The sequence below is a fragment of the Lytechinus pictus genome, chromosome 10, assembly GCF_037042905.1.
Source record: "Lytechinus pictus isolate F3 Inbred chromosome 10, Lp3.0, whole genome shotgun sequence".
Lineage (NCBI taxonomy): Eukaryota > Metazoa > Echinodermata > Echinoidea > Temnopleuroida > Toxopneustidae > Lytechinus > Lytechinus pictus.
Window position 1 is genome coordinate 34902827 of NC_087254.1, and position 16730 is coordinate 34919556.

The 16730-nt window shown below is 36.2% G+C and overlaps 1 protein-coding gene across 3 annotated transcripts in view; it reads right to left on the minus strand.

Moving 5' to 3' along the window:
* Window positions 1-277: 277 nt before the first annotated feature.
* The window catches only part of LOC129269536 (ATPase family AAA domain-containing protein 5-like), a 32170-nt gene continuing 15717 nt past the window's right edge, over window positions 278-16730 (minus strand). For 2 of the 3 annotated variants that reach the window (XM_054907050.2, XM_054907049.2), the window contains exons 6-18: window positions 15208-15356; window positions 14117-14273; window positions 13122-13493; window positions 12253-12447; window positions 11382-11551; window positions 10328-10593; window positions 9694-9823; window positions 8733-8826; window positions 7936-8000; window positions 6962-7564; window positions 5951-6552; window positions 4827-4967; window positions 278-3863 (exon numbers count right to left, since the gene is read on the minus strand). In XM_054907050.2, coding sequence (XP_054763025.2) covers window positions 3770-3863; window positions 4827-4967; window positions 5951-6552; window positions 6962-7564; window positions 7936-8000; window positions 8733-8826; window positions 9694-9823; window positions 10328-10593; window positions 11382-11551; window positions 12253-12447; window positions 13122-13493; window positions 14117-14273; window positions 15208-15356 — 3038 coding nt within the window. In that variant the 3' untranslated portion in view covers window positions 278-3769. The remainder of the gene's footprint in view (window positions 3864-4826; window positions 4968-5950; window positions 6553-6961; window positions 7565-7935; window positions 8001-8732; window positions 8827-9693; window positions 9824-10327; window positions 10594-11381; window positions 11552-12252; window positions 12448-13121; window positions 13494-14116; window positions 14274-15207; window positions 15357-16730) is intronic. The other variant, XR_010294935.1, reaches the window with a different exon arrangement.

Genomic DNA, 16730 nt, shown 5'->3' on the forward strand with positions numbered 1-16730 from the left:
AATTCAATCTGGCTAGAGTCAAAATACCATTTTCCCTTCCAATTCTCTTTCTTTCTTGCACTTCGATTCATTACTCCACAATCCATGAGTAATTCTCATGACTATTAAACCAAACGTTGAGAAGTAAGCCTTTTCTCAATTGTCTGTACTACCATGCAACACTTCAAAACTCATCTAAATTCTTAACCGGACAATAGCATGAACCAAACCACTCCTGAAGACAGCCAGCAAGAATTTAAGGTGAAAAAAATCACATTAGAATTCACAAATGACAAACTTGATTTTATAAGCTCAAAAATTTATTAGATATGAAAATGTACAAAATATAGAATATTTAACAGGCTCATTTACACGCACAAAGGCATACTATACCATGATAAGCCTTCCTTTATCTACAATACACACTATTATTTATCTTCAATACGAAACACTGATATTAGCTGATAGGAATTCATTTTGCTTTTGCAATTCAGAAAGTTCCTGAAAGTCCTTGTTAACATTGTAGCACTATGCTAACATTGCAGGAAATTGGACCATTGTCAGAGTTGGATTTGCAATCTAACACAATTCTGAAAATCAATTGCATCTTGTATTTTTTTCAACCTATCGCGACTTGCACTTAATCATTCCTCGATCATAAAATGACTGATAATTTCTTTTAATTATTAAGAATGCATGTATATGTAATTTCACAAACAATTTGTTTATTTCTTATCACTTTCACAAATCAAAATGTTTCAATCACATATTTCATCCATGGGTTATTTGCATATTAAAAGTTGACTTAAAAGTGAAATTATCTGCACTCTTGTTATAAAGATCTGGGATGGGGGATGTTTCACAAAGATTTATTAAAGTGACTTTTTTAATAGAGTCAAGCTTAGACGCCAATGCACACATATTATTTAACGCATAATCTCACCTAATTGATGGAAACCCGGTAGTGCACATCCTACGTGCAAGATCTGACCAATGTGGTATATATTGCACTCAACTAAAAAGTAAGTGCTACTCTTAAATCTTTGTGAAATACTCGCCAGATTAGGATATGGAGAGATACAAAGAGATTCTACAGCCAGTTTCACAAAACTGTCAAAAGTTTGTAGACATCACATAAAAGCATGCATCAACTGTATTTCACGAAAGTGATTAGATGCCACATTTGATCAGCTTTTAAAATTGACAGTCACATTATCTTCTTTCATTGCTTAATTTTCCTTATACAATATTGGAAATAATTAGAGATTGATAGACTGTCTTTACAAGTTAAAAATTTGTGAATTTGCATGTGAAAACATGCAAATTAAAATATAAAAGCTATCAATATGCATATTTTATCTCCACTTTGATCTTCATTACTATTATGCTCACACACTGTCTTTTTAATCTATTATATTTGCTACAAAATTCTACAAAAAGAACGATTGCAGATACATTTGTGACTTATTGGGGCAACTTGAAAAAATACCCACTATTTTGTGACTTAGTGAGAAATTGTAATTCATGCATCTCATTAAGGGTCATTTTTAACAACCCTCATTGTCTCGACCATCTTTTGGCCTGTAGCATTGCACCCTTTGGTCTTTCTCTTGCAAAAAAATATGGGAAGCCAAAATGTAAAAATTTTTGTTGACGTTTCCTATGTTTACTCTGCTCTTCCCTATTAAGTCTGTAATGGTAGAGACATCTATCTTATCTATCCTTCTAAGACAGTTATACCGGATGAGCACATTGAGCCTCTACTTTTAGGGATTTATGTCACAATTGGCTATTCATTGTTAAACCACAACTCTAGACCAGTGTTTTAATTAAATCAGAATACTTCAGAATACAAGCCTCTTTATTTAGAATGATCCTCGATATATACGTATATACATTTATCTGAATCTGAACAGAGATGTTATAAGTATAAGCATGCTGCGTCAAGATGATGTTGCTATTGATTGAATAATACTGTTTTATACTGGCTTCCAAAGTTATAATGCTAATGATTTACTGGCATATAAGCACACACGCGTTTCCTTTTCTCACGATCCACAGGATTTATTTTCCCCGTTTCATTTTATATAACATAATTTCAACAATGAACTGAAAGTATAAGGATTTACAGCAACTGTCACCATTCATACAATAGGAATTTGTGCAGATATCTCACCCCAAAATCCAACCGAAAAAGCAGTGTCAAAATTAACTCCATTTCCACTCAACTGATAAAGGAAATGCAGGAAATGATGGGAACCAGCTCGATGGACCTTCGGATCAACACGGCAGTTACAGCTTTAACATCTGGCAACATGAACACCCGATGCGCGCACCTTCATTAGCATCAATCAGTTTTTTGTATCGTGGGTCAACCACATTAAACCAGGGTCGAGTTACTTATCTAACTAAATGTGACCAATACTTTTTAGATTCTGATTATTCAATGGTTTTAGTAATCCAAGTATGAAAAAATAATAGTGAAGTTTGAAAATTAGCTTGAGAGCAAAAGACTCAGTAAAAGTAAGAATTATATAAGACAGCACTCCCCCCCCCCCCCGCCTTGCTGGTGATTGGTCTCACTATCCATCGCAAGTGGTGATAACGTGTGTGAATGACCGTTCACCATTGGTGATAAGTACTGCTATCCACTGGTGATTGATAGCGCTATCCAGTGTGAGTGGTGATAACGTCTAAATCACATGTTACTGATTGCCTGTTGCAAGTGGTGAAAATCAATGGAATGTCACGTTCTTGTACACCAATGTTAAAGGACAAGTCCACCCCAATAAATAATTTATTTGAATAAAAAGAGAAAAATCCAACAAGAATAACACTGAAAATTTCATCAAAATCGGATGTAAAGTAAGAAAGTTATGACATTTTAAAGTTTCGCTTAATTTCACAAAACAGTTCTATGCACATCCTGGTCGGTATGCAAATAAGGAGACTGATGACATCATCCACTCACTATTTCTTTTGTATTTTATTATATGAAATATTCAAATTTTCTCCTCATTGTCAAGTGAAACAGTGATTAATTCCTCCCTATACATGTGGAATTAGCAGTTTAATACTATATGGTTCAGTCAAGTAGGTCCCTATGGTCAAATCTGTAAAAAATGAAATATTGTATAATTCAAACAATAAAAAACAAAAGAAATAGTGAGTGATGGACATCATCGACTGACACATTTGCATGTCACTGAGTTGTGCATATCACTGTTTTGTGAAAAATTAGCGAAACTTTAAAATGCAATAACTTTCTTATTTTACATCCGAGTTTAATGAAATTTTCAGTGTTATGCTAGTTTGATTTTTCTCTATTTATTCAAATCACAAATTTGCCAGGGTGGACTTGACCTTTAATGATTGCCTGTTGCAAGTGGTGAAAATCAATGGAATGTCACGTTCTTGTACACCACTGGTGATTGGTAGTGTTAACCATTGCAAGTGGTGAAAACATCTGAAACCGCCAAGAGTTGTCCCATTTGGCATTCCATAGTTAATTAACTTGTTTATTTGGGACAATGTTCAATAACATAATTTAAGCCTTCAGACAAATTGTGTTACATTGAAATTGGGTTTAAAAGAAAAAATATTACGAGGGACTCCAGAGGCAAACGGCTCCAGGGCCTGAAAAAAAATGTCAAAGGAAAATTGTGTGTGCATTGCACATGTCACGAGCACAAAGCCCTGTACAGAGTCCCATCTACTGGGGTCCCTGGAGGCTATGGGGTTCTAACTTCTCTGCTGCAATAGCCTCCCTGAGAGAAGAGAATGCCTTGGACTAATGCTGATGACCAGGGTTGAGAATAGTAGCTAGACTGAGGTGTGTAAGCGGCTTCAAACAGAATGATATACTGTCAAGATAATGGAAGAACCTGCAGAGAAAATGATAAACAAATACATACAGTAGTATAAACTATAGCAATACAATTGTGCTATGATAAAATAGAACAGTACATTGTAGCTATATGCATGGGTTCCCAAACATGCATACATGTATTCTGAAATTAACTCCCGTACAACTCACATAAACTATCATAAAAAAGTGCAATTCCATCAAGTATGTATACCTGATCCCTCGGATGTATCAAGGTTTCCATGGTAATTACCAAATTGCCAAGTTGCCATTACGGTGGCAAATATTTTTTTTTTTTTTTTTTTTCTTTACATTGTGGGGGATCGCTGAAGTTTGGGGCTATTTCTTTCATTTTAAGGGATGCTTTTTGTGCAATGAGCAATTATGCAGAAAATGCTGCCATATGTAGAATATTGATTTTCTAATTATTCTTGAATTCAATTGTGGCAGATATTGGGGAACTCTTGAATAGATGGTCATTAAAAAAGCATGCAGTTTGGGTAATTTCAGGAGTGATTGAATGAATGAATCTTTATTTCGTTTCAATTCCGATATCAAACAACAACAATAACAACAGTAGATTATTGGGATACAAGTAAATAGCAAAGAACAAAAGTAAATAATTACAGGATAATATACATAATACATGCACTACTTTTTATGGAACATTTGTAACACCCATGAGAACAGATGGAAATGAAACGTGGTGACCTACTAAGAAGCTTAGCTTGTGGGCCATAGGCCACCAGAATGTTAAAAACTTATATTAGCAATAATTTTAAAACATCATAGAACAAGCAAACAAAAAATTGGAGTAAATAACCAAAGTACAGATATACATGAGGGTAATATCGCCTGTCATCCTCATGTATTTCCTTTGTTGGTTGTCATAATTATAGATCTTTATAAAATGGTGCCCAAGTCTAAATTCCTTCTCTGGAGGAGTCTGAATGTGCTTTCAAATCAATTAATCATAACATACCGTCTCTTGAGATTGGCCTCTTTTCTGAGTTTCTCATGACGACAGATCCCTCGGAGCATAGGTAGGTAGTCTAGTGTCAAGGCTGAATGATTTGTATACATGTAGTCTGGCAGTCTGCATACCACTGAAGAATTTGTATCTCTGTAATATTACAAAAACCATGAAAATAAATTGGTGATTATTTTATTCCAAAGAGGTTACACATACTGGTTGTACTCTAATTCTGGCCTTAGATAATGACAGGACAAGACCACTTTTCTTTAGAACACATTTCTGTATAATGGCACAAATGTGAAAAGGTCACAGAAGTAGTATTCATGGCCAATGAGAGGGGCATCAAGACCAATCATTGAATGCCCTGTTACATCGTTCCGTGCAAGCCTTGCGGGTGATTGCCCGCAACTCACCCAAAACAAAGTTTTGAGCATTTTCAAAACTTTCCTGCGTGCAAATCAGATTTGCGTGCACTTCTGTGGGCATCTGCGTGTAAGATACGTTCAAGATACTGTCAATGTGGGCAACCTGCGGGTAGCAAAAATAGTTAACGCAAGTCACACGCAAGGCTTGCAAGGAACGATGTGACAGGGTCTACGGCATCCAATACCATGAATATGGATTGATTTCAACCCTACCAGTTCAACAAACAAGATAAGTCTTCAGTTTACATCTGTAATCATCATTCAATGCATTTGAACACATTTGTAAGTAATGAAAAGCGGTAACAACTTCACACCTACCAACCCGCAGCCCAAAACAAAACTTGACAAGACATGCTCATGCATCATAACACAGGAATGTCCGACCTCATTGCACTAAAATCATCACAGTAATAAGCAGCAAGCTTTGACCTCAGTACTCTGAATTTATTATTGACCTTTATTCACGATGGTATTCCTACACAGTACACATTCAACTTTTGAACATCTGAGCATTATTTTTCATGTTATTCTGTTATGTACAGGCCCATACTACTGGATAGACCACTTTGCCAAAATGTTGTGAGAACAGAAACCCCAGGGCCAAGATTTTAGGTCGGGCTAACTTACCATTCAGCCCAACCTGTAGAACGGGTAAGGACAGTTTGGCTCGTGAGAAAAAGGTATAAGTTTATTTCGCCCACAAACCTCAATGTTGCATCAAATGAGATGTCCTTAATTCGTAGCAGTGCTTCATCCGATGGTAAGATGCTCTGTTCTATATCTTTCCATCTGATTTCATCCTGTCTCGCTTCAACAACAGTTCTTCTGCATCTCCTAACAAAATTTCTCAAACACATGGCCTCCAAGCAACAGCTCACATCCACACTTGCATCTTCATCTCTGGAATCCGAGAAGTCCACAAGCTCATAATCATCTCCTAACCAACCTTCTCTATCATTCAACCCAGGCATATGCAATGGATGCCACCATTCATTGTTGCCATAGCGATTAAGATGACTGTCTTGTTTCAGACTGTGAGGGCGCAATGTATCAATTCCTGACATTCTGTCGGCATGTTCCGCCATGATGTCGATCAGTTCACCGCCAAGTTTTGATGCTGTCTGCTTCTCATCTTTGTTTAGTTCTTGGTCAGGTGACTCATTAGATGAATTCTGATTGGACGGTTTGGTGTCTTTAGAGGTACGAATTGAGGAGAGAATCTGAGGTAGGTTGGAATGAGCAGCATCAACGCTAAGATCACGGAATGATCGGAGAATAGCACCTAGTACCACAGGGTCATCTAACTTCTGCAAGAAAAAGAGACAGAATCGATAAGGAATCTGTTACATGCATATAATTGTTTACAAGTTCCAGTTTCAAAGCAATCGGGGGAGGAACAAACCTCCACCTGTGTGAGGCTAACCCTATGCAAGAGTTTGAAAACCCAGAAATCAGTGACCACCTTAAGGGACATCTTGAAGAACTGTCTAAGCAGGCTATTTGACAGACATCCACTTATTTGTGCATAGCTAACGTTTTGATACCTCAAAAATTTTGAGGGGAGAATCAATTCAAATTTATTCTTAATTTAAATTTTTAGGTGCACAGACATGGCCCCCCTTCAAACCTATTTTCATGGTCAAAATATAATGCATAAAGTCGGCCAGGTTTCTCCAATTACCATATACATGTATCACTTTACCATCTCTTACTAACCTTCAAAATACCTAATGAATCTATCACCGGACCTGCCACATTCCCAAGTCCAGCAATACTCTCAAAAAGCCCACAGTAATTCCCAAGTCCTGTCCTGAAACTGCTTAGTCCTAAGGTTTCAAGAATATTGTCTGTTCCATTGCAAGTGTCTTTGGGTGTCTCCTTTGTGGTTAATCCCATTTCGTCCATCACCTTTAAGACATCCTGGGGTTTGTACCCCTTCATGGAGTAATACTCTCCCACTGCTATGATCCTTGTCTCAAGGTCTATCAGTTCTTGGGTCAGCTCCTCAATGGCTCGACCTAATCCGCTGTCATTACCAGTGTCAACATCCCTAGTGAATAAAGAACCACTTGGCAGTTCTTGTTCAAGATTCTTTATATGATCGTTCACCTCAAGTCTCGTCTCCTCGTCTTTCCCGTCTGGTCCCGGCTTGATCGCATCACTTATGGGCGTGGCTCCAGAACACACCCAGAACTGAAGATGCTGAAGACATCGCCTGATGTCCCGGTTGAAGAACTCTGCAACCAATCTCAGGTCCTGGTGTGAGATGGCCACATCCTCAGCGAGGCACAGAAGTTTGAGGTGGCTAACCAAAGGGTTCTAAGAACAAAATGAGAAGGAGAAGTTTACTTAAAAGAAATCACTTTATATTGATAAAATAATTTGAATGTTTGGAAATGTATGTTTGACCTCTATTCTCTCCATTCTTACTTCTTACTGATTAAATCATGATAAACTGAGAGTATTAAAACTTATATGAACTAGAAAGTATAGAAATCAGGAACTTCCTCAATGTAGGGGATGGGACGTATCAGGAGTTGCCCTACATATTCAAATGATGAAAAACCCAGAACGATTGACACTTTGCATTCCAATAATGAATTCAAAAGATTTCATATACTTAATTTTTACAAGAAATGTAGCCTAGCTATAAACAAATATTTTAGGTTGTCTGAAACTGGAAGACTCACCAGTGGCGGTAATTTGAAGGTCAGCTCATCATATCTAGGAGTTAAACTAAATGAAAACCTTGGATCTAAAGGAAAAGAAACAGATATGTCACAAACATCCACAGATTCAATAACAAAGAAAAACAAAAAGACATTCTCTGATTGTGGTATGTATAACTTAGAACAGAAATCTCCACTTGATGTTCATTGCATGAAATGCAGAATTATGTATCAGCTGCTCCATTAAAGCATGGGTTATTATGCTGTGATTACAAACACAAGTATTTCCTGGGATCCCACTGCAAGTTCTAATGATTAATTCTTTGTCCAGTGACACGACATTTGCTCTGGCAACAAATTGCTCCAGTCTTATCATCTCAGAGGGCATAGGTTAAAAGTTGGGATAGTAATAGAGTTTTTGGTTCAGAATCATGTAAAGATAAGGAATAGGGTTTATTTAGTGTTGGAGGTTAGGTTTAATGTTTGGCTTAACGTGCAGATATTCCATCGGAGCAATCGTTGCCGGAGCCAATGTCATTGAACCCTTTTTCTTACCTACTCTTAGGCTCCCCATTTAAATAAATATTTCTTTCATCTTCAAATTTTCATTCACACAGTTCTTGCTATACTATAAAATCAAAAGTTGACTCACAAGTTGAAAAGTAGGTCTGTCCTTGGTTAGAACATTGGTTGAATGAGTGCCATGAGTGAGAACTCATGGCGCTTGCTATAGAAGAAAAAAATTATCAACTGACAAGTTGAAAAGTAGGTCTCTCATTAACATTTGTTGCATATGTATTTTGAAACATTCAAATTACCTGATGTTGTCAGGACGATAGGCCTTTTACTGCTTTCCATGAATGACATCACAGTGGATAGGAATCCTTTGTCTTCTTCAAATATCACATCAACCTGAACAAAAAAGACAAATCAAATATAGATGTTGTTTGAAGGTTTGCATGGTGGCATGTACAATCACTGATGTGGTTTACGGTACACCATGTGGAACCATGGTACACCATGTGAAACCATGTGATGTAATTTACGGTACACCTCCTGAAGACGGACAGTCAACCTGCCCGAAACGTTGAGTCTCTCTACTGCTTCTGCCCATCATCTCTACTCGCCATCTCAAGCCAGCATCTCCTCATCCATCCTACTACTCAAGCTGTTTCAACTCATCAATCTCTTTTGGTTTAGAGCCCTTTTCAGGACTACATTCAAATTTCCACTTTCTCGCCTATCCATTTCTTTTTCCTTTCTTTTTCTTTTTCTTCTTCTATCCACTGTTTCTATATACTCCACATGGTGTACCGTAAACCACATCAGCGAAATAAAATATAGTTCTATCAACTCAAGAAGATTGGTTGTGATTTTTTATATGAAGAAATACATAAGAAATTCACGATATTATTATTAAAGACCTAGATTTCCTTAAAATCTATATATCAAAATTTTCTAACTTAAGTGGTCATTCTCATAGCCAATTACATGCATTAGAAAAAAAAACATGGAGGTGTTGTGGCTTATTGGCTAAATCTCCAGACCTTGAGCCGCAAGGTCTGAAATTCATTTCCTTTGGCAAGGCATATATCTACATTTACCACTCTCCACCCAGGTGTAGTAAATGGGTACCCCGCAGGAAGAAATTCCTTAATTACATAAGCGACTGATCTGGGTAGCGGAACTGAAGCTGGGGGTAATAGCAATAGCAACTAATAACACTAATTGCTATGTAAATGTTGCTTATCATTTTTTATTACGAAATATGATACAAACCTCATCAAAGAGAATTAATGATGTTGAAGTGATTTTAGGTTTGGTGATTCCGGTCTGAGATTCAGCTTGCTGGGATAAGGTTTTCTTGACAGGAGACTTCTTGATGGCCTTCTTAGGAGATTTCTTCACACTAAAAGAGAGAGAAGAAATAGGTTTGAAAATAATCAAACAAACTATTTAGAAACACTACTGCACTACTTGAGAATCTGTGGTATTACTATACATGTTTTCAATTCATTATGTTCTAAAAATGTTGTAAATGTATATTTTATTAAATGATCAAAGATTTCAAAGCTTATCTTTTGAAGATTCTTAACATAAAAAGAAGGTAACAATAATCCTAAATAAGATAAAGTAAGTGCAACGATTTTTTCCCATCTACTCCCGTTTCTTGCCAATTTTTGAAAATTTTAAATCCAAGGTTATTGAGGTAAATAAAGATTAATTCAAATGTATTCTTGTTTAAAATGACCAAGTAGCTAGATAAAAATAAAATATGTTTTGCTATTACAATTTACAGTTGTTAGAGGACTGAAAAAACCCCAGACTATACTGATCTAGTTTAGACATATTTTATTTAAATGAATATTGAAATAAATGAAATAAATTGTGAATCTTTGATATTCAATCTTACCTTGGTTTCTTAACCGGAGATCTTTTGGTGCTCACGCTCGACGAGCTTCCAAGCTTGACAAACCCAGCAAAGGCTTTCGGAAGGACAGGCTTCTTCTTCTTCTTGGGGGAGGTAGTCTTAGAGCCAGACTTTGTTGGAGAAAGATTGAAGAAGTTAGCAGAGGGAACGCCAGGCTGGCGAGCAACCTGATGCGACTGAGTTCCTTCTCCAAGCTCTGCAATGATTTGACGGCCATTGCGACGTGACGAAGCATTCACTTCAAAAACCTGGATTTGAGATAAAAACATATGTCAAAATAATAAGTGAAGTCTGTAAGTGGAGTCTATACTTCACGAGAATTTGGATATTTTGCTATTGACTGCAAATTCAAATTAGCTTTGATATTTATAATACACATCATGAAGGGCATTAATTATAATTAATGCACAAGCTACCTTGGAAAAGTTCTAATATGCCTGAGGCAGAGCCAAGGGCGTTTGGACTATAACCAAGGTGACAAGTGAGGGTAACCATTCTAATGCCCTATCAAAATGATGTATATATATATGCTCTCTAAAACAATGATATGAATCCTCATTGATAAACCATCCTCCTCAAATGAATTAGAGACATGGTCAATCTTACTATACAAGATTCTGAATCATCATACAAATACTTACTTTCATATCTGTGACTATACTACCATTCTTATTAGAATAAAAGCGATTGAATATCTAGTCATAATGATGTATTAACATTCATATGATTGGTTATTATCGGAAACTAATTTGGCCTTTACTCCAAAATCTCTGATTGCAATCATTGGAAAATTGTTATATTAGTATTCTTTCAGTTAATTTTTACCTGAAAATAAAAGATACTTTTCATCCACATTTTCAGGAGACAAGCAAAATGAGATTTATTCCAGTCGTAAGATGTGCAGAGGCCGTTACTCTAGTCGAACAAATCAGGCTAAGAGTATAGTGGTCCTTCCCTAAATATAATGAAATGTCTAAATGTAAGGTCTGAAAACAGAATTAAATGTATGATCAATGTCATAGATCTTATTACTTACCTCAAATCCTAGTTCCTGTGCACAAGCATAGACGAGGGATGTTTTCCCAACCCCGTGTGGACCAGACAATAGAATAGTATTACATAATCCATCTTCCTCTTCACTATCTTCACTCTCACTCCAGTAGAAGTCATCATCACTCTCATCATCACTGTCAATGATCCTGGAACCTTCAAAGAAAATACACCAAATATCCAAACAATTCTGATCATTTGATACAGCCAGCAGGCTACATGTAGATTAACCAGTATCAATCAAGAGACTTTCGCAATATATATATTCTGGTTAAGCTTCCATGCCTTTGCACAGCGAAATGCGAGTATAGGAATTTCAGTCTAAGGGCCATCCTTATTCAACGAAAAATTATTTGAAAACACAAAAGTATCTATGAATTTTAGTATAAGGCTTGAACTGAGCGCAAAACTGATAGAATCCGATGGTTCATGAGTGCATTCTAAATTAAGCAGATTATGGGTATGGAAACAAAAATACAGTAGTTCATGTCAGGTTTAGCAATTCAAACGATACTACAGGGGATATCGCTGCTCTGCTTATGAAATTTTTAAAGCAAAAAATGGAAGATGTCAATAATCTACTGTAAATATTAAAACATTCAAATGAAAATGAAAAAAATCACTATCTTTATAAGGCACTTTAACAAAAGTCAGAGTGGCATTTTTTCTGCAGGTATCTAACAAGCGAGTTTTGATTACAAATTCATCCTAGACAAAATGATGTGGAAAGCAGGATAGCTGCCATAAAAAGATGCATGGCGCCTTCATAGTGGGATTCCTGCTAAAAAAAGCAGCACGGACTTTTGATAAGTTGCATAAGGGGGAGGTATGAATGTGCTTTTTCATCTTCTCTTTACCTTTAGATTTTCTCTTGTCTTTCCCTCGTGCATTCCTTGTCTTCTCTTTCATCCTTTGAGTTTTCTTCTTCCATTCCGTCAACCATGAGCTAAATTTCCTACAGAGGGCGGCATTTCCTATCATGTCTGACACAGCGGTCGGCTGATACTTCTCAGTCCAAAGTATTCCAGCTCGTCGTTTCTCTTCTGCACTCTCTGAAGAAAATAAAAACAAATAAGATGAATACCATAAGACCATTTCAAAACATTTACACTGATATTCAGGACTCCAAAACTGGACAAGAATTTTTATAATTTGTGCTGTCTCCATCATTACAAAATCAATAAGGGGCCTGTTTTGATTAACTTGCATTTTAAATAAAAATTCTTGAAATTAAATTGAATTCTTAAAGGTGTACTTATTATGAAGATCAAATTTACTTTGAATATTTGACCTTTTATGTGTGTTAATTCTAAAATCAAGTTTACGCAATAAGCTGGGGGGGGGGGCGGGTGTTCACAAAGATTTATGTCATACTAAATGTTAAATATGCCAGTGACAATTGATGCACATGGGTTATTTAATGTTTAATCTAATTGACTGATATGCTGTAGCGCATATACAAAAACATGATCTGATCCATGTGGTGATGTGTTATATTTCACACATACAATTTTTTACATCAGAGTTACATCTCTGTGAATCATCCCCCAGAAGTGAGAAATATCAAGTTCTTCAATAATTTTTAGCTTTTTTTTTATAGCATTTTTGGTCATAAAAAAGCTCTCAACTAAATTCTGTACATTTTCTGCTTCACAAAAGACTTATTGCTTAGCATTCTTTTAAAAAATGAGGAGTAAATTGTGATGTGATACCATGAAAATTATACCTTCAGCAATTGGTTCTTTTGGAGCATCATTCTCCTTTATTGTTGTATTATCTCCACCTTTCCCATCAGCATCATTGCAATCTTCTGCTTCCTCCGTCCTTGACACTCTCCTACTGCTCCTCCTGGATGACCTCCTCAAAGACCTTTCCTCCATCTCCCCTCCTTCCGAAGGCTCATCCAGACTGGCCTCAAGAGATCTTCTGGCACACCCCCTTCCGCTCCGCCGAGCCATCTTTCTTCTCGTGTTGTCCTCGCTTGCATCTTCTGCTTTCCGCTTGCCTCTGGACAGCTTGGAACCCTTGCTCGCAGGCACGCTCTCTGTGGGGTCAACTGCTTCTTTGGGATTCTGGTCACCGGTTGGAACATCTACAACTATATGAAGCACAACAGTAATATACATGACATTTAAATGTGAAATTAGTTTTTCAGATGTAAAATATAAGTATTCAGAACTACATCTTCAAAGACCTAACTCATAAGAGGAAGAAATAGAGCACTTTAATACCCAAATAAACATTCATATAAGTCACTTTCACACGGTACAGTTTAATTCTTATAGATTTTTTTCTTTGATTGATATAGAAATGTCTGTTTTACCAATAATCATGTAAATAACCATAATACAATTTTCAGATATAAACTTCAAAAAATTTCAATCAAGATTTATTATCTCTTTTAATATTTACATCATTTTGAAATAAATCTTAACTTGACATGGTCATCATGCTTAAATTGCAGTCAAAGCTCTAACTCTAAGGAACTACATCTGTCAGATCATTTTGACTGAATTTTTCAAATTTGTATTATTTTTTCTTCTTCTATAATTTCTAGATGTTGCCATATTATTACTTTTAGAAATATAATAATGAATGCTTTGTTCCTTAATTCATTACTGCACTAATAATATTAGAACTTCAAACTTTTGTTGGAAGCAAGTTATAACACAATTATTTACTCTTATCATCATCATCAACACTGTTTTAAGAGATACTCACCAGGCTTGTCTTGCTGATTCTTGAGTGATTCTCCATGTCTCTTTGCCAAGTACATCCTGAAGATCTTTTGAACAGGGAACTTGGGGTTTGCTTGAAGAATTTCATCAATCACAGCTTTCTTATCTAACTCACTGATCGGTGAATGACCTACAAAACCCTGTAATAATAATAAAAAAATTAGTTAGCTGTGGCTTTAACATATCATATTGCACAGTGAAAACACCATTAGAGCTTCCAGTAGGTCTAGTTTAATCTGCTTTTGCTCCTAAAATTTACATCAAACTTTACTTTGAAAAAAAAATACAGGGACATAACATGATTCAAAATGAATGATCAAAGCAACATCTCAACAAAAAGTTTTCAATTTGCATTTTTAAACAATGATTTTTGTTGTTAGCACAATATTTTGTTTTCTGTCCTACACTATTTAATACTAGGTAACATTATTGCGGTATGAATGTATTGAGTGCTGAATTGGTGTGATATCATCAATAGGCCTATTATATTGCAAGACTACGTGTACACTGCTCAAAATGTTGCATTATGGGTCGGAAACCTGGCCAGATTTGAGTAGTTGAGGACTTGAGATGGCACTATTGTAGCTTTTGGTTCGTATCTGCTTCAACAGTGACTGGTAGTGGCACCGTAACATTTTAATCAGAGGGGGGGGGGGGGGGGGGGAGGCCAAGCCATTGTCTACACACAGTTGTTCCCCACTTTACGATGTTCCAGAGCCATTATTTAAGGGTACAAATAATTCTCAAACTGCAATTTATCACATAGAGTGTAAATGACACTTCATGTTATAAAGGCAGAAATCAATTTTTTTTAATCTGAATCATTATGATAACTTTGTTCTGCAGATACCTATAAACAAAGCATTGAATGTGTAAATGTGTAGGTCACCACATTTCTTTTCCACTTCATGTTGTAATGTGCCATAACAATGTAGCAGTACATATTATTCTGTAATTAACTACATTTTGCTCTTTCCTCTTTACTTGTAAATTATAATTTACTGTTGTTGTTGTCAGAATTGAAACAAAATAACATTCATTCATTCAAAGGGACGGCTGCACTGGCAAACTTACCTTTATCTTCAAACTACTGGATAGTGAGGGATGAGACGACGGTGCTAGTTTTATGCCTGGACTGATCTTTGGGTTTGGTTCAAGTTTCTCTCTCAGTTTCCATTTACCAAACCCAGGACTGGGTAACTTCCATAATGGATCTGTATCATCTAAAACAAAAGGGGAAATAAATAATACAAATATGGGCAGGCAAAAATAAAAGTTCATTACAAAAGGTGAGACACATCTTCAATGAATATCTGAAATCATATCATACTGATTAATGTGTATTTAGGTCTCACCCCCCCCCTTCATCCTTGTTTGGTCAAAGACAAGATGTTGAGGAGTATTCTCAAGAAGAAAAAGGGGTATTTTTAATAAAAAGAAGGAAATCACAAAGAATGCATTTATACTGAACTGTGTACTGTAGTGCTACTGAATCAACTAGTTCATCCTTTACTTTCTTAATTTGAGTTTCTTCCCACTGTTTATTGTTCCGTTACTTGTGTCCCATTCCTTTTTGTTATTAACCTTATCATCATCAAAGTTTGTATGGAAACTTCAGTGTCTTCTGCTCGATTGCCAAATGAGACAAGTATTTTCATTGTTAATTTTATTGTCAATTGTCACACAATTGGATAGAATTCAACTGAACTCTAAACTGAATTAAATTGAATTGAGTCAAATTTGAAATAGATCAATTCTAATTCACATGAAATTAAGACAAAAAGCAAACAAGGTTTAAATTAATCCAAGGCAATGTTCTTGGATGCCCTAAGAATTGGTCTACATGCCCCCCCCCCCTTATCCTTTGGAATTTTGTATTCGTTTTTATTTTAATCTTAACTTGTGATGTAATACAGAAGTGTGCCCTATTCAACAGTGGCTTTGCTCTAAAAACTAGGGCTGGGACTAAAACCCGGGTACCCGGGTCCCGCCCGGAAGCCTCGGGTACCCGGGTAGAAAAATCAATACCCGATACCCGAAAATTGCTCACCAGTAACGTACATGTATTTTATTTTTATTGCGTAGTGTAAGACATGATTGTAACTCATCACAAAAATACACAATTCTCATTTTGAATCTCACCAATTACCCTCGAAATATCCATAAATATACAAGTTTTTCAAGTGATGATGATGTGACTGAGATCGTTTAATCGTCGCCATGTTTCTTTTGCAGCGCAGTGACGTCATCTAGCCACTGCGACGCAAGCCAATTTATGAATGAAAATATAGTAAGCATGCGCATTGCAAGCCTCCCGTGCCCACGCAGTATTCCATTGAAACAAGTCTGCAATACTCTGTCACCTCGTACCAAAATCGACCTAGAATTCCACTTTTCTATATTTAATATGAATTATGAAAGGTATTTTCAGAGGATCTGTTTTCTCACCGATACCAAGCAAAGTAAGCAAAATTTTATTACTTCTTGCTTTTCCGTCAAAATCTTACATCGTGTTCGTGAGTTTGTAGAATCTATGGCTACGTGAACAAAGTCAATTGATTTCCGGGTTTCGGAGCATACGAAGCGCCAGCCAATCA